Raw genomic sequence first — 24,873 nt, forward strand, 5'->3', positions numbered from 1 at the left:
ACATACCTGGTTGTCTAGACCTAGACGCGACCTAGCATCACGCGGGCATAGCTCACTCCCTTCCCTTGTTTCTCTCTCTCTCTATTTTTCTAGCTCGGAGTTTGCCTCGCTATGAGGTAACAAACACACACACACTCCAACAACCTCTAGTCAACTTTCACGAACGATCACAAGGGAGGGGGGGGGGGGGGGCAGGAGGGGGTTAGAAGGGGTGCTGTACTGAAAAATGCAATTAACATTGCATTCCTTACCCTTTAACACGCAACACACACACACACACACACACACACACACACACACACACACACACACACACACACACACACACACACACACACACACACACACACACACACACACACACACACACACACACACACACACACACACACACACACACACACACAGGTATGCGGATGCCATTAACCAATCTCGGCACGTGGAACAAAACCTCCCCGCAGCTCCCTTTGACAGGGTTGCCGTTTTCGGGGAGGATATGAGGAACGAGGGAAAGTGAGCGAATGAGAGAGAGGAAGAGAGAACGAGAGGGAGAGACCGAGACGCCGGGCCGCGTGTCTGTCAGATCAGCCAGGGAACGGGGTGCGAGTACAGGAGGAGAAGGACAAGAGGGCGGGGGGGGGGGGAAGGTAGGTGGACATGAATCACTCCCCGACGGACGCCTTGAACTTTTGACAGAGCGAGAACGCCGCAACTCCTCTCCGGTTTCCTGGTTTGTTTTGCATTCCACCGCGGCAGGCGACGCGGGCGCGGGATGAGAGGCAAGGACCCCCCCTCCCCCTCTGGTGTAAACGAACAGAGAGTTCCTCCGGACTTTTCGCGCACACACACGCGCTGGAGGTGCTGCTGCTGCTGCTGCTGCTTTGCATAATCAAGCGCACAAGCGGGAGGATGGTTCTAATCTTTGATTTGCGTGAAATTTATGCTCCGAATTAATATTCCAGCAGAGAGATAAGGCGAAGGCTGGGCGATCTCATCGCCAACCGGGGGGGAGGGGAGGGAGAAGTGGGGGCTCCGTTCCCCCCTTCTCGGATGGTGCATCGGCAGCAGCAGCAGCAGCAGCAGCCGCGAGGCGTGATGGCGTGACAGGCCGCAATATATCGTTTCCCTGACTGATCTTCTTGGACTGCGCCTGCCAAAGAGAGGAGGTGCGGAGGGTAGACAGGTGGGGGGGATGCATGACGGTTTGACTGCCGATTGCCAACAACTTTATCACCTGCTACGCACCACGGTGCACGGACCGCTGCCTGTCGCATGCACTCGCACCTTAATGGGGTGCAAGAACGAAGGGAGGAACGAGGGGATGGGGGGGGGGGGATGACGGTGTTGGGATGCCCGCGCTCGTGGGACTCGACTGCAGATGGACAACGACGACGCCGACGACGACGACGACTGTCAGTCAGAGGGAAGGAACACACCGGCAAGTGGGAGTCTAGCACCTACCAGACGGGGGTTGATTCGTGGATGAAACCGTAAGAAGGGGTTGAAAGGGATGGCGACGGATGGTTTCCTTTGGCGCTTGCTGCTGGCGGCCAAATAACTCTTGCGCCTTATCGGGCGGAGTCGATCTGGGCCTGCGGGGAACAGCGTCCCCAGGGTGCAGATGAGCACCCCCCCCCCCCTCTTTATGAGAAGGGGGGGTGGGTTGGGGATCCGCGTTCCAATTTCCAATTCATTCATCTCGCGGCCGCCGCGAAATCGGAAACAACCGAGAGAGCGCGCGCGCGCGCGCTGTTTGTCGTAGTAACACCTCCTCAATCCCTCCCCTTCAACCCTCCAAGCAACCCTCTCCCCGGGGTCGGGGGAAGCACGCAACAGATCACCGCGATCACCAGCCTTTCGCCCCCTTTTTAATGAGATGCAATCGCATAGGCAAACAAGCTGCGCGCTCTCTCCTTCTCTCTCTCTCCGCTTCTACCTGTCTCCCGCTCTCTCTCTCACCCTCTCTCGGCACTAATCGGGGAAGAAGAAGACGAAGAAGAAGCGATCCAATCGAAGGAGATGTCGTCGTGGCTAAAAATAAGTTCCGGTTGGGGCGCGCAAAACGCGCAAAACCAGGCGCCGGATCAGCATCGTCATCATCATCATCATCAGGGGTAATGATCAGGGGATGATCCACCCCTAGCCTTCCCCTGGCCGATCTTTATGCCTCCAGTTCGGGCTATCGCTGCCGGAGTAGATGGTCTCGATCGAGCCGAGCCAGGACATTCACGGTCCCCGGGTTCCGTGTGTGTGTGTGTGTGTGTGGGGTCGGGGGTGTCGTGTTGGGTGGCGCAATTAGCGGTGCGATCAGCGCGCGTCTCTCGCAAATGAAGCCATTCGGCTACGTCGTTTAATCCACTAGCCCGCCACTAGCTCTAAAAACCAAGCCAATCCGTTTCTCCCGCATGTGTGTGTGTGTGTTTGGAGGGTGTGAAGGTGCGGACGCGATGCTGCTTTCGCTTCAAAGTACGCTCCAGCTCCAGTTTCTTCGCGGCTTATGGCGCGCGGCAATGATTTCAACCGACGAGACCGAAAGACCATGCAAGAGAGGGAGCGAGAGAGAGAGAGAGAGAGAGAGAGAGAGAGAGAGAGAGAGAGAGAGAGACAGAAAAAGGGGGGAGGAGGGAGGGGGTGCTGGAATATAGGGGTCCAGCGCCAGAGAGATCCAGCGCGACATTTAAAATTCAAATCGGGATAACTGTTGGATTTGTTTATATATTTATTTATTTCGCGCGCTTCTTCCGCCCGTCCGTCCGCCCGTCCGTCCGTCCGTCCGTCCGTCCGTCCGTCCGTCCGTCCGTCCGTCCTTCCTTCCTTCCTTTCCCCTTCTACCCCATTACCCGTCTACCTCGCCCCTTGTCAGGGTTTGTGCAAGTCAGCGCGTCAGCGGCAGCTCGATCCCCGAGACCTTAATCCGTCCTCGTCCTCATCTCTCGTCCATTCGTTGTGTGCGTGTGTGTGTGTGAGCGCGTGTGTGTGGTCGATCCAATTTCCAGGCAAACGGCGAACGAACAGCTGCCCGTTCGCCGGATCCACTAATCGATCATTCGTATATCGAACCGCCACAAGCAGCACCGAGATCAAACGATCACAAAAATTACCACACACACACACATACACACACGCGCGAATCGCGCAATGTTTATGGCGCGAGCGGGTCGATCGTACACCCCATTTGAGGCGCGATTAGAAACGGGCCGCAAAGCACCGACCGATCATCATAACCATCGCCATCACCAAACCAATCGCCCCATCACCGGATCCACCCAGTGTGTGATTCAGCGATCATCATCAGCAATCGATGGCAGCAGCAGCCAGCCAGCAGCCAGCAGCCAGCAGCAGCAGACGCGTTATCTTCGCGTCGCCTCTTTCGCCGCTCTTCGGACCGGCTCGGCGTTTGTTTTTACGATTTTCGGGCTCAGTTTCAACGCTGGGTCGCGTGAGGAGATGTTGCTGAGGAGGGGTGCATTCCCCCCCCCCCCCATTGCTTGCTCCTGCAGCCCAATGCCCGATCGATCGCTCATTTACGCGAGCGAGCGAACGAACGAACGAACGAGTGTGGAGGAAGCTGATTATGGGCCTCGGTAGGTATAATAAGCGGCCATTTATGACAATAATACCCGATTATTACCGTTGGCCGATCGTGATCGTGTCGAGCGAGCGAGCGAGCGAGCGCGCGCGCACGAGAGCCTCCCGATCGATCGGTCGATCGGTCGGCCACCACTCCCTCCTCCTTGGACAACAGCCCTCTCCCCCTCCCCTTTCTCACCGAAAGCCAGTTGACGCCACAGTCCACCGCAGTCGACTGCTTGTCTTTATTCGAGTTTTATTATTATTATCATTGTTATTATCATTGTTATTATCATTATTATTGCTGTTGCTGTTGCTGTTGCTGTTGAAGCATTTCGAATTATCATCTTTCACCGTCGGGCGTCGTGCGCGGCCAGCGAATGAAAGGACATCCCCCCTTTTGCAGGAAGGGGGGGAGAGGGGAAGTGGTGCATAAGATCGTGATCGTGAATCCCCCCCCCCTTCCCCCACAGGACAGAACCGCAAGGATCTGTTGCGAACAGTGAGGTTAAGGCTCGCGGTGCCGCAGCCCCGTTGTGCGTTATCCAATCGAAAGAGAAGGGGGGGGGGGGGAGAGGACCATTGTGGCTCTTGGGTGTCAAGTGTCTTACCTCGTCGCCCCCCCTTTCCTCACGCAACACGAAGGATCGAAGGGCGCGGAAAAGAAGGAACAGGAGGGGGGGTTAACAGACTTTTCGAGAGGAAGGGGTTGTAAGGCTGGACGGTGCTGTGAGAGGGGATGATTTACGATTGTTGCACCCCCCTCGACTCCCCTTCCCCGGAAACCCATGTGAAGGACGAGCGGAACGCAACCCTTTCCCGATTTCCTCACACCCCCACCCCCACCACCCCTTGGCACGTTCTGGGCGCCTGGTGTTTTGTTTTGCCAATTATCGTTACACCCCCGGGCCCGGCAACGTCGGTCTACACACACGCACACACACACACACACACACACCGACGCTCTGCCCCAATTACACGATCGCTGCTTGCGAGAGGGGGAGGGCAAGCGCGGTGCGTGCATTAGTGGCGGCGCCATCCGGGCGTCCCCCAAATTACCAGCAGCCGACGCCACCACCGTTGCTGCACTCGACGCTCGCTGGTTTGCATTTTTTGCGCGAAGCGCCATTATTTACGAGGCAGTAAATGCTGACTTTACGCAACAATTAAACGCATTCTCTTTCTCTCTCCTTCTTTTTCGCTCTCTATCTCTCTCTCTCTTTCTTTCTTTTTTTCTGGAGCTAGATCGAAGCCAAGCCACGCAGCATTTAATGGCGCCATTGATGCACACACACACACGCCGGTTTTTGGTGCGCCCTCTCTCCCACCTCCTTCATCTTCTCCTCTTCCCCCAGCGCTCCAGCTTCCAGCCAAAGCGCTGGCAGGATCTTCGCGATGCGATACGCGATGCTCACCGCTCTGCACTCCCACTCGCATCGTAACGTTTGCATTGAAAAAAAGAGACAAAACTTGATTGATGATAAGAAAAAAAACTAAGACAGATAACTGAGATCTGTAAACTGCCTTTGGAAGGTAATTTTATCAGGTTACCTGCATAAACATTTCAGCAACCTCTATCAGCAGAACTCTAAAAGTGATGGCGAAAATAGTGAAGCTATTCCGTTCTGACATTTGCGCAATGGACAAAGGAAGATAGTCCGCTGCGCCGGAAATGGGCATCCCATCGAAAACATTCAGTGCAAAGCTAAATTGTAGCATCTATTGCAGCAACTTTATGGCGAAAACGGAGAGTGGAATTGGCCGAAAAAGCACAAAAATATCTGAAAATTAAGTGCGCAAACGAGTTTTCGACCTTCATGTCGAAAAAGTCCAACTAACTACCTAGGAAGGGTGCTCGGAATGGCGCAATCATAATTTTGTGTGAAACGTGAGGAAATTACCTTCCAAAGGCAGGTTTACAGATCTAAATTATCTGTCTTAGTTTTTTTTCTGATCACCATTCAAAGTTTGTCTCTTTTTTTCAATGCAAACGTTAGAAGGCGTATCCGTGGTGCGCAACATGATTGCATCTCGTCAAATGTTGCATTATCCCGACGACCCCGATGATCACAATCCTGGGGAGGTGGGATTGGCATGGCTTTTGGTGTGCTCCTGGGGGCCCAGCGATCGCCGGATCGATCTCGCAAAAAAAAAACCAAAATCTCGCTAGCAACGGACCACCGGGAGCTATCAAATCAAATCAAAAGCGGGGAATCCGGTGGAATATGCAGTCAACAACCGAGGGAGGCCGAGGGGAGGGGAAGGCATTTGCATTTCCCCGCGCGCGCGCGCGCGACATTTTATCGATTTTTATCGCGCAACGAACGGCCGCGAGCCGATCGGTCGTAAAGATTGTTTTTTTCTTTTTTCTATCGTTAAAAAACTTTTACGATCCGTGCGTACGTGTGTGCGTGTGTGTGTGAGAGAGAAAGAGGCACGGGTGCGCAAGTTCATCATGGCGCTAAGCGTAGTGTTGAGGGAGGGGAGTGGGGGTGAGACGGTACGTAGTAAGCTGGTTAGTTAGGTTACATGACCGTCACACGACCTCCGCTCCGCTAACCGTCCTGGCCGCATTCTTATCAGTGTGTGTGTGTGTGTGTGTGTAAGGGTCGCCGTGTAACCGGAAGCGGAACGCGAGCCTTCCCGAAGGAAGCCGAACGTCTAAAGGATCCTCTCCTCGCATTATCTTTGGTCTCTAGAGGGATCTGCGATATTCACGGGAGCACATGCATACACACACAAACACACACACACACACACACACACACACACACACACAAACACATACGACAACACTCCTCGCGCATATCCTCGGCAGCGTTTAGTAGCCTTCTGCAAGTTCTGTTCGTCCTTCTCTTCTTTCTTTCTTCTTTCTTCTTTCATTCTTCATTCTTCATTCTTCTTTCTTCATTCTTCATTCTTCATTCTTCATTCTTCATTCTTCTTCTTCTTCTTCTTCTTCTTCTTCTCAATCACCACCATTACCACCACCACCAGCAACAACAACAGTACACGCACTGGACCTACCTGTAGACCTGGAGTACAGCCGGATAGCCGGAGGAGACGGTTTCGATCGGGCCGCCGGGCTGCTAGTGGGCCCCGAGCGCCAGGCCAGAACCAGCCAGCCAGCCAGCTAGCGGTCAGCGATGATTCCGATCCACACACACACACACACACGCACATATCGGCGGATCGGATCCATAGCGCGCAGCAACCGACATCCGATACACATCACGCCGCATCGGGTTTCCAGGCGGGCAGCGGGCGCTACACCCTGCCCTCCACACCCCATGAAACTCAGGAGGGTGCAAATGAGGGGAGAGGAAGGGAAGGGGGTGGTGGTTTGCGGTATGCTAGCGGCTCCGGCGACGGCGGCGGCGACGGCGCGAAAGATTTAAACGCCCGTTAAGGTGATGAATGTGCGTCGCCTTGACTTTGATTTTATTTATTTCTGGTTTCCTGGCACCTCAACCCTCGCCGCCCCCATCCCTCCCTTACCTCGGTTCTTGTACACACACACGCACGTGCACACCCCGTTTGGGTGTCATTTTCATTCGGCCCGAGGCTGCTGTTGCCGCTGCCGCTGCTGCTGTTGCTTCTCCTCATAAATTGCCGCGCGCGGACCACAACCTGGACGTTGACGCGCCGTCGTCGCCGCCGCTGCGCAGGAGGCGCACTGATAATGATCTACCGCGGGCCGGGCCGGCGCTACGGAAACGATAAACTTCCCGACCACATACACACACACGCACAGGCGCGCGCGCTCACTGGTATCGTCACTGCGTCATGGCGCGGCGACGTTTGGTAGCGATCGTGGTGGTCCCGCCGTCGCCGTCGCCGCCGTTTCCTGATGAGTAGAGTCGAAGGATTAGGAAGCGGGGAAGGGGAGGGGGGGTCAGCATGCGATGGGGATGCTGAATCGTGATCGTGGCGCATAGCATCGTCGTCGCCGTCGTCGTCGTCATCAATGGTTCGTCCGCCCGGCCTAATTGCAATGATTGATCGACCGGTCACGGACCCTCAGTCTGTGTGTGTGTGTGTGTTCCGTGTGGTTGTCGATAACCGGTGCCCGATGTGAGAAATTTGATGCCTCGTTGTTTGTCTTCTCCTCCTCCTTCTCCTTCGCCTCCTTCTCCTCCTCTTCAGCGGCCTTTTGTTGTTTTGCGCTGCCGACGCCGACGCCGCGGTCTAAGGAGAGCCTCAAACGCCACGCCGCCGGCGTGTGCGTGCATGCGTGTCCGTGCTTGTGTGTGTGTGTGTGTGTGTGTGTGTGTAGCTGTGCCCATCAATAACAAGCGGACGGCACCGTTTTCATTCATCACCAGCACCAAGGATAAGACGTTCCACGGATTACCATTACAGTGTGCCAGAGAGAGAGAGAGAGCGAGAGAGAGAGAGTGAGAGAGAGAGAGAGAGAGAGAGAGAGAGAGAGACAGGAGGAAGGATGGCCTGGCCTGGCCTCCTGGCCACGGATCGCACCTACGTTGGCAATTATGGCGTGGCGTGTGTTTTGCGTGCGGCGCGCGAGGGTTCGTCGCTTCTCGCCGAACGAAAGACTCGAAGCGTCAAATGTTTGCGTCATTCGCAACGCGCGTTGCGTCGCTTGCGGGTTGCGCGAATTCAAGCAGACGCAAGCCTGCCTGCCTCGACGCCTGGTCTTCTCCACCTCACACACCATCCCCCACCCTCTCTACCATCCCCATCCCCTCCACCGGGCAAGGGTGATACTGTTTTCGGCTGCGTAAGAGCTGCGTAAACAGCGGCGACAGCGACATTCATTCGTTGACTTTTCCCCTTATGGAGCGACTTCTCCCTCCACCCGTACCCTGACTCCATCCTAGCCACCCATCAACCCCCTCGTCTGAGGGCCGTGGCCGGCAATCCATCTTCGTCGTTGCCCAGTGCCACGGTGGAGCTATTTTTAGGAGCACCGTGCCTTCCGCCTCCTCACCTTCCTCTCCTATCTTTAAAAATTTCCACCACCTCCCCCTCACACCATCACCACCACCACCACCACCACCACAACAACAACCTGCAACAAAGCGCAGCGTCAGATCATCGTCGGAAGCAAAATCCATTCCATTACCCACGGCGACGACGACGACGACGACGACAACACTTAGCAGAGGACACCCTCTCCCCCGTTTCTTCCACCCTTCCATCTTCTTCTTCTTCTTCTACTTCTTCTTTTTCGTGCTCCTCTGCCGGTACCACGCTCTATATGCGTGCGTACGTGCCACTCAATCGGGGGCCACACATTCCCTCAGACCTCCTACCCCTTTCCATTTCGGTCCCTACCCTACCGGTCCGCGAGCGTCCATTTTGGCACTTGTTTGCTAATTCTAAAAGCTACTTCCGAAATCGCATGCAAAACCACCATCCACCCTCCGCGACTCCTTCCCTCTTTCTCTCTGCACGAGCTGCTAGACCTCTCCTAACCCCCTCCCCTCCCTCCCCTCCGTCCTCCCCTCCGTTCCTCTTAGAGCACGATCCGACAAAATCACGGGAAACGCGCGGGTTCGAGGACGATGACGAGCGATCCTGTTAGACACCCCCCCACCCCGCTCCGCTGCCCTCTCACCCTACTCCCCCGTCACCCATTTACCACTAGAGGGGTTCGCGGTAAACCACGCGGTTCCAGGAAGGTTTCAGCCCGCCAATGCCTTCAACGTTGCACCATGGTGTGTGTGTGTGTGTGTGTGTGTGTGTGTGTGTGTGTGTGCATGTGTGTGTGTGTGTGTGGGACTTCCGGCTGCTGCATGGATGCGCATCATCCAACATCGTCATCAGCAACCCCGAGCCGAGCTGCTATAAGGCCCTTGATCGAGAGGCAATCAACGAGAGAAGGAAGAAAAGGGAAGAAGAAGAAGAAGAAGAAGAAGAAGAAGAAGAAGAGGGGAGGGAGAGACTGGGAACCACATTCCACATTCCGACCGTGGCGGGGGGAAAACCCTCTTCTCTTCCTCTTTGCCCCTCAGCGCACAATGAGGGGCGCGAGAGGTAAATCCGTCCGTGTGGCAGACTTGAATCGCGGATGAAGGTATATTTCGTAGGAATCTGCATCTGCATCACCACCACCACCACCACCACCATCACCTTCTTCAACCACCCCGCGACCCATCGTCCTTCCTCTGGATCCTGTACCTCCTTCCTCTGTACCTCGCGCCTTCCGGGGCCTGACCCTTACAACCACCCCCGTCAGGGGAGTAGGGGGGGGGGGGGGGGGCTGCTAAGGGGGAAAGGTCACGTCGCGCCGGCTTTGTTCTCTGTTCCTTTCTCGCTCTCTCTCTCTCTCTTCATCTCTCTATCTCGCTCTCTCTCTCTTTTTCTATCTCTCTCTTTCTCCCTCCCTTTCGCTTTTCATTGGGCCCTCTAGGTGGCCGGGACTCACCATGTGCCTGTAGAGAGAGAGAGAGAGAGAGAGAGAGAGAGAGAGAAAGAGTGGGGTGTGAAGAATCGCACTGTACGAGAGGCCTGGGGGAGGGGGTAGGGGGGAGGGGTGTTGCGCGCACACCTCGGTGATGACGATTGTTGTTGTTGCCGGCGGGAGGTCCCAATCGCCACCGCCAAATCTCAGATTGCCCGGTGGAGGTGGAGGTGCAGGGGGGAGGAGGAAGGGAAGGCGATTCATCGTTCTTCGTTTTATCACGCGCCGTCGCGCCGCCGTCCAGCGCCGCCAGAACGCACGAGGTGGAGCTGTAGCGGACGATTCCAAGGAATCCAAGGAACATACCCCCCAACTGCCCACCCCCACCCCCCTAAGACATACACACATTTACAATCGAGCGTGCGATCGCGACTCCGGTCAGCCAACGCGACGCCACACGCTCTGCTCTGCTCGTTCCCCCCCCCCCCCCCCCCTCCACCAAAACCGGGGGAGCCGGGAGGAGAGGGTGGGGGGAGGGGGTGTGTGTAGTGGGAGGTGGTTTCACACAACTGGGCCGACGGGCCCGCTGGGCACGCCATGGCAGGGCCAAAGGACCAACGAACGCTTCGTCCACTCCAGGGCGGAAGGAAAAGCATCGTTTGCAGCGCATCACTCCCTTCTTCTTCTACTTCTTTTTCTTCTTCTTCTTCTTCTACTTCTTCTTATTAGTATTATTATTATTATTCGCTTTTTTCCTTCCTTGTATTCCACTGGTTTCGGTCCTCTGTTTCGGGTTCTCCTTCGCCCTCTGCTTGCCCTACGCGTGGTTTGGTGCGCGACGCGTCGAGGGCGTCGGGAGCGCCACAGCGTGCGGCGCAAAGATCGATCGCTGGCAAAGGACAGAGAGAGAGAGAGAGAGAGAGAGAGAGAGAGAGAGAGAGAGCAAGAAAGAGAGAGAACCGGCTAAAGTAAGACGAAGAGATGAAGAGCAGAGAGAGAGAGAGAAGAGGAGGTAGAGTAGCATCGGTAGTTTGGTCTGCGCTGGGAGCGAACATGGTGTGAAGCAGAGCGATGATGACAGCTCCCCCTACCCTCTCCCCCCCCTCCCTTCCCTGCTCCCTGGCATAGCACTCGGAACTCGGGATGGCGTTGCTACAGCCCACAGCACTATCAGCGATCGGAGATCACACCTCGATCATCACCTCAGTGAGCCGTAACGCGTTTGCATCGAGAGGGAGAGGGAGGGAGGGAGGGAGGGAGGGAGAGGCAGCGCCACGGACACGGACGGACAGGGCGCATCGCTTCCCTCCCTCCCCGGGAGGCGAATGCTAAACCCCTTGGCGAAACAAAACGGACGACGGTTGCTCGAAGGATGTTGGGAGGGAGGGAGGGAGGGAGGGAGGGAGGCAGAGAGGCGTCGCCGGAGAAGGAAAAAGGGAAAAAGATGGAGAACGAACGGTCGGTCGATCGATCTTTTCAAATCTTTTCGGGCGTTCTTCAACCCCTTCTATCCCCTTCGTTTGATTCGTTTTTTCCCCCTGTAAGCTGGTGGGATAGGAAGACGAGGAAAGAGCGTGGAGAGGCGGGGGGGGGGGGGGAGGGGAAAAGGGAAGCAGATTGCGCTCACTGGCAGTGGCGGCACTTTTTGCGCTGCCACGCGATCGTCGTCGCGATGGTGATTCATGCTGAGAGAGCTAGAGATGGAGAGAAAGAGATGGAGAAAGGTGGAGGGGGGAAGGGTGGGAGAGGGGGGGGGGGCAAGGCATATCTATGCTCGGCCACCCTATGTCCCGGGTGGTTTTTGGCCGGTTCCACCAATCGACCAATTTTTGGTCACACACGCACACATGTCGCGCAATTTTGGACATCGGCATCAGCAGCCGGCATCGTTCCGGCGCTTCGCGTACAACAACGGACCATCACGAGCCGTGAAGAGATCGAGCCGAAAATGATCGAACTGCCGCGGCTGCACCCTCTGGTGCTGCAGTTTCGGACGGATGCATTCCGGCCGTTATTTAACCGCGATTTCGCTCATTTCGAGCAGACTTCATTCGCTTTCGAGCAGCATGTTCATGCGCCCAAAGCTATGCTTCTGTGCTTTTCTGCTGCCGAGGCTGCTTTCGAGCGCAGCTGCCGTTTTGTAGCGCTGTTTGAGAGATCGAATCGATCCTACACTTGGTTTAGCGTTTCAGCTTTTCACCGTTCATGTTGATGTATGATTTTTAAATAGTGCGCTTAATCTATCACTTATGCTTGGATTGATTGGAATCGGATTAATGATGAGATAATGTGTGTTTGCTATTTAACCAACGCGAAGTAACTCCTCGACTACAGGCTATCGTATGCGAAGGTTGACGGCCGCACTTGGTTGTCAAATCTTATGACGATTTGGCGCTCTTTCCATTTATTTTGCAGCAACGGTCGCGGTCCAGAGGTAAGAACCTGAAGCAAAATTACAAATAAATTAGGATTTTAAACGTGCATCACAGTATCGTAGCCAATCGATCGCCATGAGTCAATCCCCGTTAGAGCAAACTCCGCCAAAGTCTGAGGTTGGCGGGGACAAGGAGCGGCTGCCGAGTGCTCCGTTTAGCAGCACTGGCCTAGAAACCCTGCGACTTCCGATGATCGCTGAGCAGCCGGAGACGCCGCTGCGCCGATCGATTCGGGCTCGCGTGCCCAGCAAACGATTTTTGGATACATCCCGCAGCGATAGCGATACGGACGGGGAACATCAAATAAAACGCACGGTAGAGGAGACCGAGATACAGGAGCTAGGCAGCAAGCTGTCCTCCGCTACGCTGTTCGAGGAGTGCCACGATGTGGCAGGTCGAACCATGTACGGGTTTCGCACGCCGAAAAAGCGCGATTCGATGCGCAAGCTGGCCGCGCAGACAAGCACCCAACGCCGCTCGAAAGTACAGCGTACACCAACCACGCCCCGTACTCCAGCCGCACTCCGTACACCAAGCAGCGCACGTCAGCGTAGAATGAAGCACCGAAATCCGCAGACACCGGCCCAAGTGCGCCAGCTCCGGAAGCAAGGTATGGGACATTCTCCTCACGACACCCATTTGATTCTCCTATTATCCTACGACCCATTGGTCCACAACCGCTGCGTCTAGCTGACCTTTCTCGTTATTATGGTTTTTCTTCTCGTAGCTATTGGCAAAGTTTTGCAAAAGGTGGATGAAGAATCCGACGCTTCATACAGCCCGGCGTCTTCCTCGACCGACACGGAGCCGCCCGATACTCACAGCGGTAGCGATGACGATGAAGAAGAGGTCGCCGCAACGGCCGAATCAAAGTCGATCAGGAAACAACAGGCTCGGTCCCCGACAGGGGCGAAACCCAAGGTTAAGATTCCGGTTGTGGGCCCGACCGATACGCCGATCGTGAAATCTTCGGAGTACTGTTATGACAACTCTTATGAACAGTACTTTTCGATCCATGCTACTACGAAAGTAGTCACGTCCAACCATACACTGGACTTACTAGCCACATCGCGCATACCGCGTGCTTTAATGCAGCAGTTGCTGTAGGAGACCAGCCCGCCCGCGCCCCACCGGGACCGACAGCAAGAAATGAATGACAAATGTATGCTCTTCTTCCGGGATTGGCTGTTCACGCTTAACGAGGGATTTAGTGTGCTGTTGTTCGGCATCGGGCATTCGGCCAATGGGGAGCTAATGCAGCTCTTCATCGATGAAAAGTTAAACGGTTATCCTACCATCTTTGTGCAGGGATATGTTCCCGACTTTAGCATCAAGGACGTACTGGATCGGATTTGTGGCGAGGTGTTTGAAATGTGGCTTTCAACGACGAACACACACGAGGCGTTGGATAAGATCGAGCGTAAGTTCGCCGACCATCCTGAGAAGCATCTGTTTTTACTAGTCCATAACTTGGACGGTTCATCGCTGCGGAACGAGTCCACCCAGTCTGCTATATGCCGACTGGCGGCCATCGACAACGTACATTTTATCGCATCGATCGAAAATCACATCGCATCGGCCATGTGGGGCACGAATTATCAAGCGGCATATAACTTCAAGTGGTTTAACGCTACCACGCTCCAACCGTACAATGCCGAGACGTCGTTCGAGAACTCTCTGATGGTCCAAAACGCCGATGCGCCCGCGTTCGATGCAATGAAGCGAGTTGTATGCTCGCTAACAGCGAACGCGCGCGGAATATACAACGCGATTGTTAAGTATCAACTAACCAACCAGAAGGTGCAACAGCAGCACTACGCCGGCATGCCAATGCAGGAGTTGTATCGTCAGTGCCGCGAATCGTTCCTCGTTTCGTCGGATGCTGCCCTGCGCTGTCACCTCACCGAGTTCGTTGATCACAAATTACTGCGGTTCAAGCGCAACTCTGAGAGTAGCGAGGCGGTCCTCATTCCGCTGTCGCACATGCTCCTCCAGCGGTTTGTTGATGAGCAGGATGTCGTCTAATTCACGAAGGCTCGTACAAGTACTTCGATGTTCGTTCACATGGTGCCATATATGTATTCACTGTAGCGTGAAAGGACAGTACAATGAGAATTAATTTCTATAAAGTATAGCATAAGGTTTGAATTAGAGGAGCTTTAGATCCTCGAGCAGTGATCTCGTTCGATGCAATGAAGCGAGTTGTATGTTCGCTAACAGCGAACGCGCGCGGCATATTCAACGTGATTGTCAACTAGGATCAGGATGCTGCCATGCTTGATCACAAATTGCTGCGGTTCAAGTAATTGACGAAGGCTCGTACAAGTACTTCGATGTTCGTTCACATGGTGCCATATATGTATTCACTGTAGCGTGAAACGACAGTACAATGAGAATTAATCTCTATAATGTATAGCATAAGGTTTGAATTAGAGGAGCTTTAGATCCTCGAGCAGTGATCTCGTTCGATGCAATGAAGCTAGTTGTATGTTCGCTAACAGCGAACGCGCGCGGCATATTCAACGTGATTGTCAACTAGGATCAGGATGCTGCCATGCTTGATCACAAATTGCTGCGGTTCAAGTAATTGACGAAGGCTCGTACAAGTACTTCGATGTTCGTTCACATGGTGCCATATATGTATTCACTGTAGCGTGAAACGACAGTACAATGAGAATTAATCTCTATAATGTATAGCATAAGGTTTGAATTAGAGGAGCTTTAGATCCTCGAGCAGTGATCTCGTTCGATGCAATGAAGCTAGTTGTATGTTCGCTAACAGCGAACGCGCGCGGCATATTCAACGTGATTGTCAACTAGGATCAGGATGCTGCCATGCTTGATCACAAATTGCTGCGGTTCAAGTAATTGACGAAGGCTCGTACAAGTACTTCGATGTTCGTTCACATGGTGCCATATATGTATTCACTGTAGCGTGAAACGACAGTACAATGAGAATTAATCTCTATAAAGTATAGCATAAGGTTTGAATTAGAGGAGCTTTAGATCCTCGAGCAGTGATCTCGTTCGATGCAATGAAGCGAGTTGTATGTTCGCTAACAGCGAACGCGCGCGGCATATTCAACGTGATTGTCAACTAGGATCAGGATGCTGCCATGCTTGATCACAAATTGCTGCGGTTCAAGTAATTGACGAAGGCTCGTACAAGTACTTCGATGTTCGTTCACATGGTGCCATATATGTATTCACTGTAGCGTGAAACGACAGTACAATGAGAATTAATCTCTATAAAGTATAGCATAAGGTTTGAATTAGAGGAGCTTTAGATCCTCGAGCAGTGATCTCGTTCGATGCAATGAAGCGAGTTGTATGTTCGCTAACAGCGAACGCGCGCGGCATATTCAACGTGATTGTCAACTAGGATCAGGATGCTGCCATGCTTGATCACAAATTGCTGCGGTTCAAGTAATTGACGAAGGCTCGTACAAGTACTTCGATGTTCGTTCACATGGTGCCATATATGTATTCACTGTAGCGTGAAACGACAGTACAATGAGAATTAATCTCTATAAAGTATAGCATAAGGTTTGAATTAGAGGAGCTTTAGATCCTCGAGCAGTGATCTCGTTCGATGCAATGAAGCGAGTTGTATGTTCGCTAACAGCGAACGCGCGCGGCATATTCAACGTGATTGTCAACTAGGATCAGGATGCTGCCATGCTTGATCACAAATTGCTGCGGTTCAAGTAATTGACGAAGGCTCGTACAAGTACTTCGATGTTCGTTCACATGGTGCCATATATGTATTCACTGTAGCGTGAAACGACAGTACAATGAGAATTAATCTCTATAAAGTATAGCATAAGGTTTGAATTAGAGGAGCTTTAGATCCTCGAGCAGTGATCTCGTTCGATGCAATGAAGCGAGTTGTATGTTCGCTAACAGCGAACGCGCGCGGCATATTCAACGTGATTGTCAACTAGGATCAGGATGCTGCCATGCTTGATCACAAATTGCTGCGGTTCAAGTAATTGACGAAGGCTCGTACAAGTACTTCGATGTTCGTTCACATGGTGCCATATATGTATTCACTGTAGCGTGAAACGACAGTACAATGAGAATTAATCTCTATAAAGTATAGCATAAGGTTTGAATTAGAGGAGCTTTAGATCCTCGAGCAGTGATCTCGTTCGATGCAATGAAGCGAGTTGTATGTTCGCTAACAGCGAACGCGCGCGGCATATTCAACGTGATTGTCAACTAGGATCAGGATGCTGCCATGCTTGATCACAAATTGCTGCGGTTCAAGTAATTGACGAAGGCTCGTACAAGTACTTCGATGTTCGTTCACATGGTGCCATATATGTATTCACTGTAGCGTGAAACGACAGTACAATGAGAATTAATCTCTATAAAGTATAGCATAAGGTTTGAATTAGAGGAGCTTTAGATCCTCGAGCAGTGATCTCGTTCGATGCAATGAAGCGAGTTGTATGTTCGCTAACAGCGAACGCGCGCGGCATATTCAACGTGATTGTCAACTAGGATCAGGATGCTGCCATGCTTGATCACAAATTGCTGCGGTTCAAGTAATTGACGAAGGCTCGTACAAGTACTTCGATGTTCGTTCACATGGTGCCATATATGTATTCACTGTAGCGTGAAACGACAGTACAATGAGAATTAATCTCTATAAAGTATAGCATAAGGTTTGAATTAGAGGAGCTTTAGATCCTCGAGCAGTGATCTCGTTCGATGCAATGAAGCGAGTTGTATGTTCGCTAACAGCGAACGCGCGCGGCATATTCAACGTGATTGTCAACTAGGATCAGGATGCTGCCATGCTTGATCACAAATTGCTGCGGTTCAAGTAATTGACGAAGGCTCGTACAAGTACTTCGATGTTCGTTCACATGGTGCCATATATGTATTCACTGTAGCGTGAAACGACAGTACAATGAGAATTAATCTCTATAAAGTATAGCATAAGGTTTGAATTAGAGGAGCTTTAGATCCTCGAGCAGTGATCTCGTTCGATGCAATGAAGCGAGTTGTATGTTCGCTAACAGCGAACGCGCGCGGCATATTCAACGTGATTGTCAACTAGGATCAGGATGCTGCCATGCTTGATCACAAATTGCTGCGGTTCAAGTAATTGACGAAGGCTCGTACAAGTACTTCGATGTTCGTTCACATGGTGCCATATATGTATTCACTGTAGCGTGAAACGACAGTACAATGAGAATTAATCTCTATAAAGTATAGCATAAGGTTTGAATTAGAGGAGCTTTAGATCCTCGAGCAGTGATCTCGTTCGATGCAATGAAGCGAGTTGTATGTTCGCTAACAGCGAACGCGCGCGGCATATTCAACGTGATTGTCAACTAGGATCAGGATGCTGCCATGCTTGATCACAAATTGCTGCGGTTCAAGTAATTGACGAAGGCTCGTACAAGTACTTCGATGTTCGTTCACATGGTGCCATATATGTATTCACTGTAGCGTGAAACGACAGTACAATGAGAATTAATCTCTATAAAGTATAGCATAAGGTTTGAATTAGAGGAGCTTTAGATCCTCGAGCAGTGATCTCGTTCGATGCAATGAAGCGAGTTGTATGTTCGCTAACAGCGAACGCGCGCGGCATATTCAACGTGATTGTCAACTAGGATCAGGATGCTGCCATGCTTGATCACAAATTGCTGCGGTTCAAGTAATTGACGAAGGCTCGTACAAGTACTTCGATGTTCGTTCACATGGTGCCATATATGTATTCACTGTAGCGTGAAACGACAGTACAATGAGAATTAATCTCTATAAAGTATAGCATAAGGTTTGAATTAGAGGAGCTTTAGATCCTCGAGCAGTGATCTCGTTCGATGCAATGAAGCGAGTTGTATGTTCGCTAACAGCGAACGCGCGCGGCATATTCAACGTGATTGTCAACTAGGATCAGGATGCTGCCATGCTTGATCACAAATTGCTGCGGTTCAAGTAATTGACGAAGGCTCGTACAAGTACTTCGATGTTCGTTCACATGGTGCCATATATGTATTCACTGTAGCGTGAAACGACAGTACAATGAGAATTAATCTCTATAAAGTATAGCATAAGGTTTGAATTAGAGGAGCTTTAGATCCTCGAGCAGTGATCTCGTTCGATGCAATGAAGCGAGTTGTATGTTCGCTAACAGCGAACGCGCGCGGCATATTCAACGTGATTGTCAACTAGGATCAGGATGCTGCCATGCTTGATCACAAATTGCTGCGGTTCAAGTAATTGACGAAGGCTCGTACAAGTACTTCGATGTTCGTTCACATGGTGCCATATATGTATTCACTGTAGCGTGAAACGACAGTACAATGAGAATTAATCTCTATAAAGTATAGCATAAGGTTTGAATTAGAGGAGCTTTAGATCCTCGAGCAGTGATCTCGTTCGATGCAATGAAGCGAGTTGTATGTTCGCTAACAGCGAACGCGCGCGGCATATTCAACGTGATTGTCAACTAGGATCAGGATGCTGCCATGCTTGATCACAAATTGCTGCGGTTCAAGTAATTGACGAAGGCTCGTACAAGTACTTCGATGTTCGTTCACATGGTGCCATATATGTATTCACTGTAGCGTGAAACGACAGTACAATGAGAATTAATCTCTATAAAGTATAGCATAAGGTTTGAATTAGAGGAGCTTTAGATCCTCGAGCAGTGATCTCGTTCGATGCAATGAAGCGAGTTGTATGTTCGCTAACAGCGAACGCGCGCGGCATATTCAACGTGATTGTCAACTAGGATCAGGATGCTGCCATGCTTGATCACAAATTGCTGCGGTTCAAGTAATTGACGAAGGCTCGTACAAGTACTTCGATGTTCGTTCACATGGTGCCATATATGTATTCACTGTAGCGTGAAACGACAGTACAATGAGAATTAATCTCTATAATGTATAGCATAAGGTTTGAATTAGAGGAGCTTTAGATCCTCGAGCAGTGATCTCGTTCGATGCAATAAAGCTAGTTGTATGTTCGCTAACAGCGAACGCGCGCGGCATATTCAACGTGATTGTCAACTAGGATCAGGATGCTGCCATGCTTGATCACAAATTGCTGCGGTTCAAGTAATTGACGAAGGCTCGTACAAGTACTTCGATGTTCGTTCACATGGTGCCATATATGTATTCACTGTAGCGTGAAACGACAGTACAATGAGAATTAATCTCTATAAAGTATAGCATAAGGTTTGAATTAGAGGAGCTTTAGATCCTCGAGCAGTGATCTCGTTCGATGCAATGAAGCGAGTTGTATGTTCGCTAACAGCGAACGCGCGCGGCATATTCAACGTGATTGTCAACTAGGATCAGGATGCTGCCATGCTTGATCACAAATTGCTGCGGTTCAAGTAATTGACGAAGGCTCGTACAAGTACTTCGATGTTCGTTCACATGGTGCCATATATGTATTCACTGTAGCGTGAAACGACAGTACAATGAGAATTAATCTCTATAAAGTATAGCATAAGGTTTGAATTAGAGGAGCTTTAGATCCTCGAGCAGTGATCTCGTTCGATGCAATGAAGCGAGTTGTATGTTCGCTAACAGCGAACGCGCGCGGCATATTCAACGTGATTGTCAACTAGGATCAGGATGCTGCCATGCTTGATCACAAATTGCTGCGGTTCAAGTAATTGACGAAGGCTCGTACAAGTACTTCGATGTTCGTTCACATGGTGCCATATATGTATTCACTGTAGCGTGAAACGACAGTACAATGAGAATTAATCTCTATAAAGTATAGCATAAGGTTTGAATTAGAGGAGCTTTAGATCCTCGAGCAGTGATCTCGTTCGATGCAATGAAGCGAGTTGTATGTTCGCTAACAGCGAACGCGCGCGGCATATTCAACGTGATTGTCAACTAGGATCAGGATGCTGCCATGCTTGATCACAAATTGCTGCGGTTCAAGTAATTGACGAAGGCTCGTACAAGTACTTCGATGTTCGTTCACATGGTGCCATATATGTATTCACTGTAGCGTGAAACGACAGTACAATGAGAATTAATCTCTATAAAGTATAGCATAAGGTTTGAATTAGAGGAGCTTTAGATCCTCGAGCAGTGATCTCGTTCGATGCAATGAAGCGAGTTGTATGTTCGCTAACAGCGAACGCGCGCGGCATATTCAACGTGATTGTCAACTAGGATCAGGATGCTGCCATGCTTGATCACAAATTGCTGCGGTTCAAGTAATTGACGAAGGCTCGTACAAGTACTTCGATGTTCGTTCACATGGTGCCATATATGTATTCACTGTAGCGTGAAACGACAGTACAATGAGAATTAATCTCTATAAAGTATAGCATAAGGTTTGAATTAGAGGAGCTTTAGATCCTCGAGCAGTGATCTCGTTCGATGCAATGAAGCGAGTTGTATGTTCGCTAACAGCGAACGCGCGCGGCATATTCAACGTGATTGTCAACTAGGATCAGGATGCTGCCATGCTTGATCACAAATTGCTGCGGTTCAAGTAATTGACGAAGGCTCGTACAAGTACTTCGATGTTCGTTCACATGGTGCCATATATGTATTCACTGTAGCGTGAAACGACAGTACAATGAGAATTAATCTCTATAAAGTATAGCATAAGGTTTGAATTAGAGGAGCTTTAGATCCTCGAGCAGTGATCTCGTTCGATGCAATGAAGCGAGTTGTATGTTCGCTAACAGCGAACGCGCGCGGCATATTCAACGTGATTGTCAACTAGGATCAGGATGCTGCCATGCTTGATCACAAATTGCTGCGGTTCAAGTAATTGACGAAGGCTCGTACAAGTACTTCGATGTTCGTTCACATGGTGCCATATATGTATTCACTGTAGCGTGAAACGACAGTACAATGAGAATTAATCTCTATAAAGTATAGCATAAGGTTTGAATTAGAGGAGCTTTAGATCCTCGAGCAGTGATCTCGTTCGATGCAATGAAGCGAGTTGTATGTTCGCTAACAGCGAACGCGCGCGGCATATTCAACGTGATTGTCAACTAGGATCAGGATGCTGCCATGCTTGATCACAAATTGCTGCGGTTCAAGTAATTGACGAAGGCTCGTACAAGTACTTCGATGTTCGTTCACATGGTGCCATATATGTATTCACTGTAGCGTGAAACGACAGTACAATGAGAATTAATCTCTATAAAGTATAGCATAAGGTTTGAATTAGAGGAGCTTTAGATCCTCGAGCAGTGATCTCGTTCGATGCAATGAAGCGAGTTGTATGTTCGCTAACAGCGAACGCGCGCGGCATATTCAACGTGATTGTCAACTAGGATCAGGATGCTGCCATGCTTGATCACAAATTGCTGCGGTTCAAGTAATTGACGAAGGCTCGTACAAGTACTTCGATGTTCGTTCACATGGTGCCATATATGTATTCACTGTAGCGTGAAACGACAGTACAATGAGAATTAATCTCTATAAAGTATAGCATAAGGTTTGAATTAGAGGAGCTTTAGATCCTCGAGCAGTGATCTCGTTCGATGCAATGAAGCGAGTTGTATGTTCGCTAACAGCGAACGCGCGCGGCATATTCAACGTGATTGTCAACTAGGATCAGGATGCTGCCATGCTTGATCACAAATTGCTGCGGTTCAAGTAATTGACGAAGGCTCGTACAAGTACTTCGATGTTCGTTCACATGGTGCCATATATGTATTCACTGTAGCGTGAAACGACAGTACAATGAGAATTAATCTCTATAAAGTATAGCATAAGGTTTGAATTAGAGGAGCTTTAGATCCTCGAGCAGTGATCTCGTTCGATGCAATGAAGCGAGTTGTATGTTCGCTAACAGCGAACGCGCGCGGCATATTCAACGTGATTGTCAACTAGGATCAGGATGCTGCCATGCTTGATCACAAATTGCTGCGGTTCAAGTAATTGACGAAGGCTCGTACAAGTACTTCGATGTTCGTTCACATGGTGCCATATATGTATTCACTGTAGCGTGAAACGACAGTACAATGAGAATTAATCTCTATAAAGTATAGCATAAGGTTTGAATTAGAGGAGCTTTAGATCCTCGAGCAGTGATCTCGTTCGATGCAATGAAGCGAGTTGTATGTTCGCTAACAGCGAACGCGCGCGGCATATTCAACGTGATTGTCAACTAGGATCAGGATGCTGCCATGCTTGATCACAAATTGCTGCGGTTCAAGTAATTGACGAAGGCTCGTACAAGTACTTCGATGTTCGTTCACATGGTGCCATATATGTATTCACTGTAGCGTGAAACGACAGTACAATGAGAATTAATCTCTATAAAGTATAGCATAAGGTTTGAATTAGAGGAGCTTTAGATCCTCGAGCAGTGATCTCGTTCGATGCAATGAAGCGAGTTGTATGTTCGCTAACAGCGAACGCGCGCGGCATATTCAACGTGATTGTCAACTAGGATCAGGAAGCTGCCATGCTTGATCACAAATTGCTGCGGTTCAAGTAATTGACGAAGGCTCGTACAAGTACTTCGATGTTCGTTCACATGGTGCCATATATGTATTCACTGTAGCGTGAAACGACAGTACAATGAGAATTAATCTCTATAAAGTATAGCATAAGGTTTGAATTAGAGGAGCTTTAGATCCTCGAGCAGTGATCTCGTTCGATGCAATGAAGCGAGTTGTATGTTCGCTAACAGCGAACGCGCGCGGCATATTCAACGTGATTGTCAACTAGGATCAGGATGCTGCCATGCTTGATCACAAATTGCTGCGGTTCAAGTAATTGACGAAGGCTCGTACAAGTTCTTCGATGTTCGTTCACATGGTGCCATATATGTATTCACTGTAGCGTGAAACGACAGTACAATGAGAATTATTCTCTATAAAGTATAGCATAAGGTTTGAATTAGAGGAGCTTTAGATCCTCGAGCAGTGATCTCGTTCGATGCAATGAAGCGAGTTGTATGTTCGCTAACAGCGAACGCGCGCGGCATATTCAACGTGATTGTCAACTAGGATCAGGATGCTGCCATGCTTGATCACAAATTGCTGCGGTTCAAGTAATTGACGAAGGCTCGTACAAGTACTTCGATGTTCGTTCACATGGTGCCATATATGTATTCACTGTAGCGTGAAACGACAGTACAATGAGAATTATTCTCTATAAAGTATAGCATAAGGTTTGAATTAGAGGAGCTTTAGATCCTCGAGCAGTGATCTCGTTCGATGCAATGAAGCGAGTTGTATGTTCGCTAACAGCGAACGCGCGCGGCATATTCAACGTGATTGTCAACTAGGATCAGGATGCTGCCATGCTTGATCACAAATTGCTGCGGTTCAAGTAATTGACGAAGGCTCGTACAAGTACTTCGATGTTCGTTCACATGGTGCCATATATGTATTCACTGTAGCGTGAAACGACAGTACAATGAGAATTAATCTCTATAAAGTATAGCATAAGGTTTGAATTAGAGGAGCTTTAGATCCTCGAGCAGTGATCTCGTTCGATGCAATGAAGCGAGTTGTATGTTCGCTAACAGCGAACGCGCGCGGCATATTCAACGTGATTGTCAACTAGGATCAGGATGCTGCCATGCTTGATCACAAATTGCTGCGGTTCAAGTAATTGACGAAGGCTCGTACAAGTACTTCGATGTTCGTTCACATGGTGCCATATATGTATTCACTGTAGCGTGAAACGACAGTACAATGAGAATTAATCTCTATAAAGTATAGCATAAGGTTTGAATTAGAGGAGCTTTAGATCCTCGAGCAGTGATCTCGTTCGATGCAATGAAGCGAGTTGTATGTTCGCTAACAGCGAACGCGCGCGGCATATTCAACGTGATTGTCAACTAGGATCAGGATGCTGCCATGCTTGATCACAAATTGCTGCGGTTCAAGTAATTGACGAAGGCTCGTACAAGTACTTCGATGTTCGTTCACATGGTGCCATATATGTATTCACTGTAGCGTGAAACGACAGTACAATGAGAATTAATCTCTATAAAGTATAGCATAAGGTTTGAATTAGAGGAGCTTTAGATCCTCGAGCAGTGATCTCGTTCGATGCAATGAAGCGAGTTGTATGTTCGCTAACAGCGAACGCGCGCGGCATATTCAACGTGATTGTCAACTAGGATCAGGATGCTGCCATGCTTGATCACAAATTGCTGCGGTTCAAGTAATTGACGAAGGCTCGTACAAGTACTTCGATGTTCGTTCACATGGTGCCATATATGTATTCACTGTAGCGTGAAACGACAGTACAATGAGAATTAATCTCTATAAAGTATAGCATAAGGTTTGAATTAGAGGAGCTTTAGATCCTCGAGCAGTGATCTCGTTCGATGCAATGAAGCGAGTTGTATGTTCGCTAACAGCGAACGCGCGCGGCATATTCAACGTGATTGTCAACTAGGATCAGGATGCTGCCATGCTTGATCACAAATTGCTGCGGTTCAAGTAATTGACGAAGGCTCGTACAAGTACTTCGATGTTCGTTCACATGGTGCCATATATGTATTCACTGTAGCGTGAAACGACAG

At 50.1% G+C, this 24,873-nt stretch overlaps 1 protein-coding gene across 1 annotated transcript; it reads left to right on the plus strand.

Annotated features, from left to right (window-relative positions):
* Positions 1-12,355: 12,355 nt before the first annotated feature.
* On the plus strand, positions 12,356-14,470 carry LOC125957198 (origin recognition complex subunit 2-like). Its single transcript, XM_049689772.1, has 4 exons — positions 12,356-12,371; positions 12,427-12,982; positions 13,100-13,475; positions 13,533-14,470. The coding sequence occupies exons 2-4, from the start codon at positions 12,448-12,450 to the stop codon at positions 14,395-14,397; spliced, it is 1,776 nt and encodes a 591-aa protein (XP_049545729.1). The 5' UTR covers positions 12,356-12,371; positions 12,427-12,447; the 3' UTR covers positions 14,398-14,470.
* The last annotated feature ends 10,403 nt before the right edge of the window (positions 14,471-24,873 follow it).

This window comes from Anopheles darlingi, chromosome X (assembly GCF_943734745.1).
Source record: "Anopheles darlingi chromosome X, idAnoDarlMG_H_01, whole genome shotgun sequence".
In the NCBI taxonomy this organism is placed as follows: Eukaryota; Metazoa; Arthropoda; class Insecta; order Diptera; family Culicidae; genus Anopheles; species Anopheles darlingi.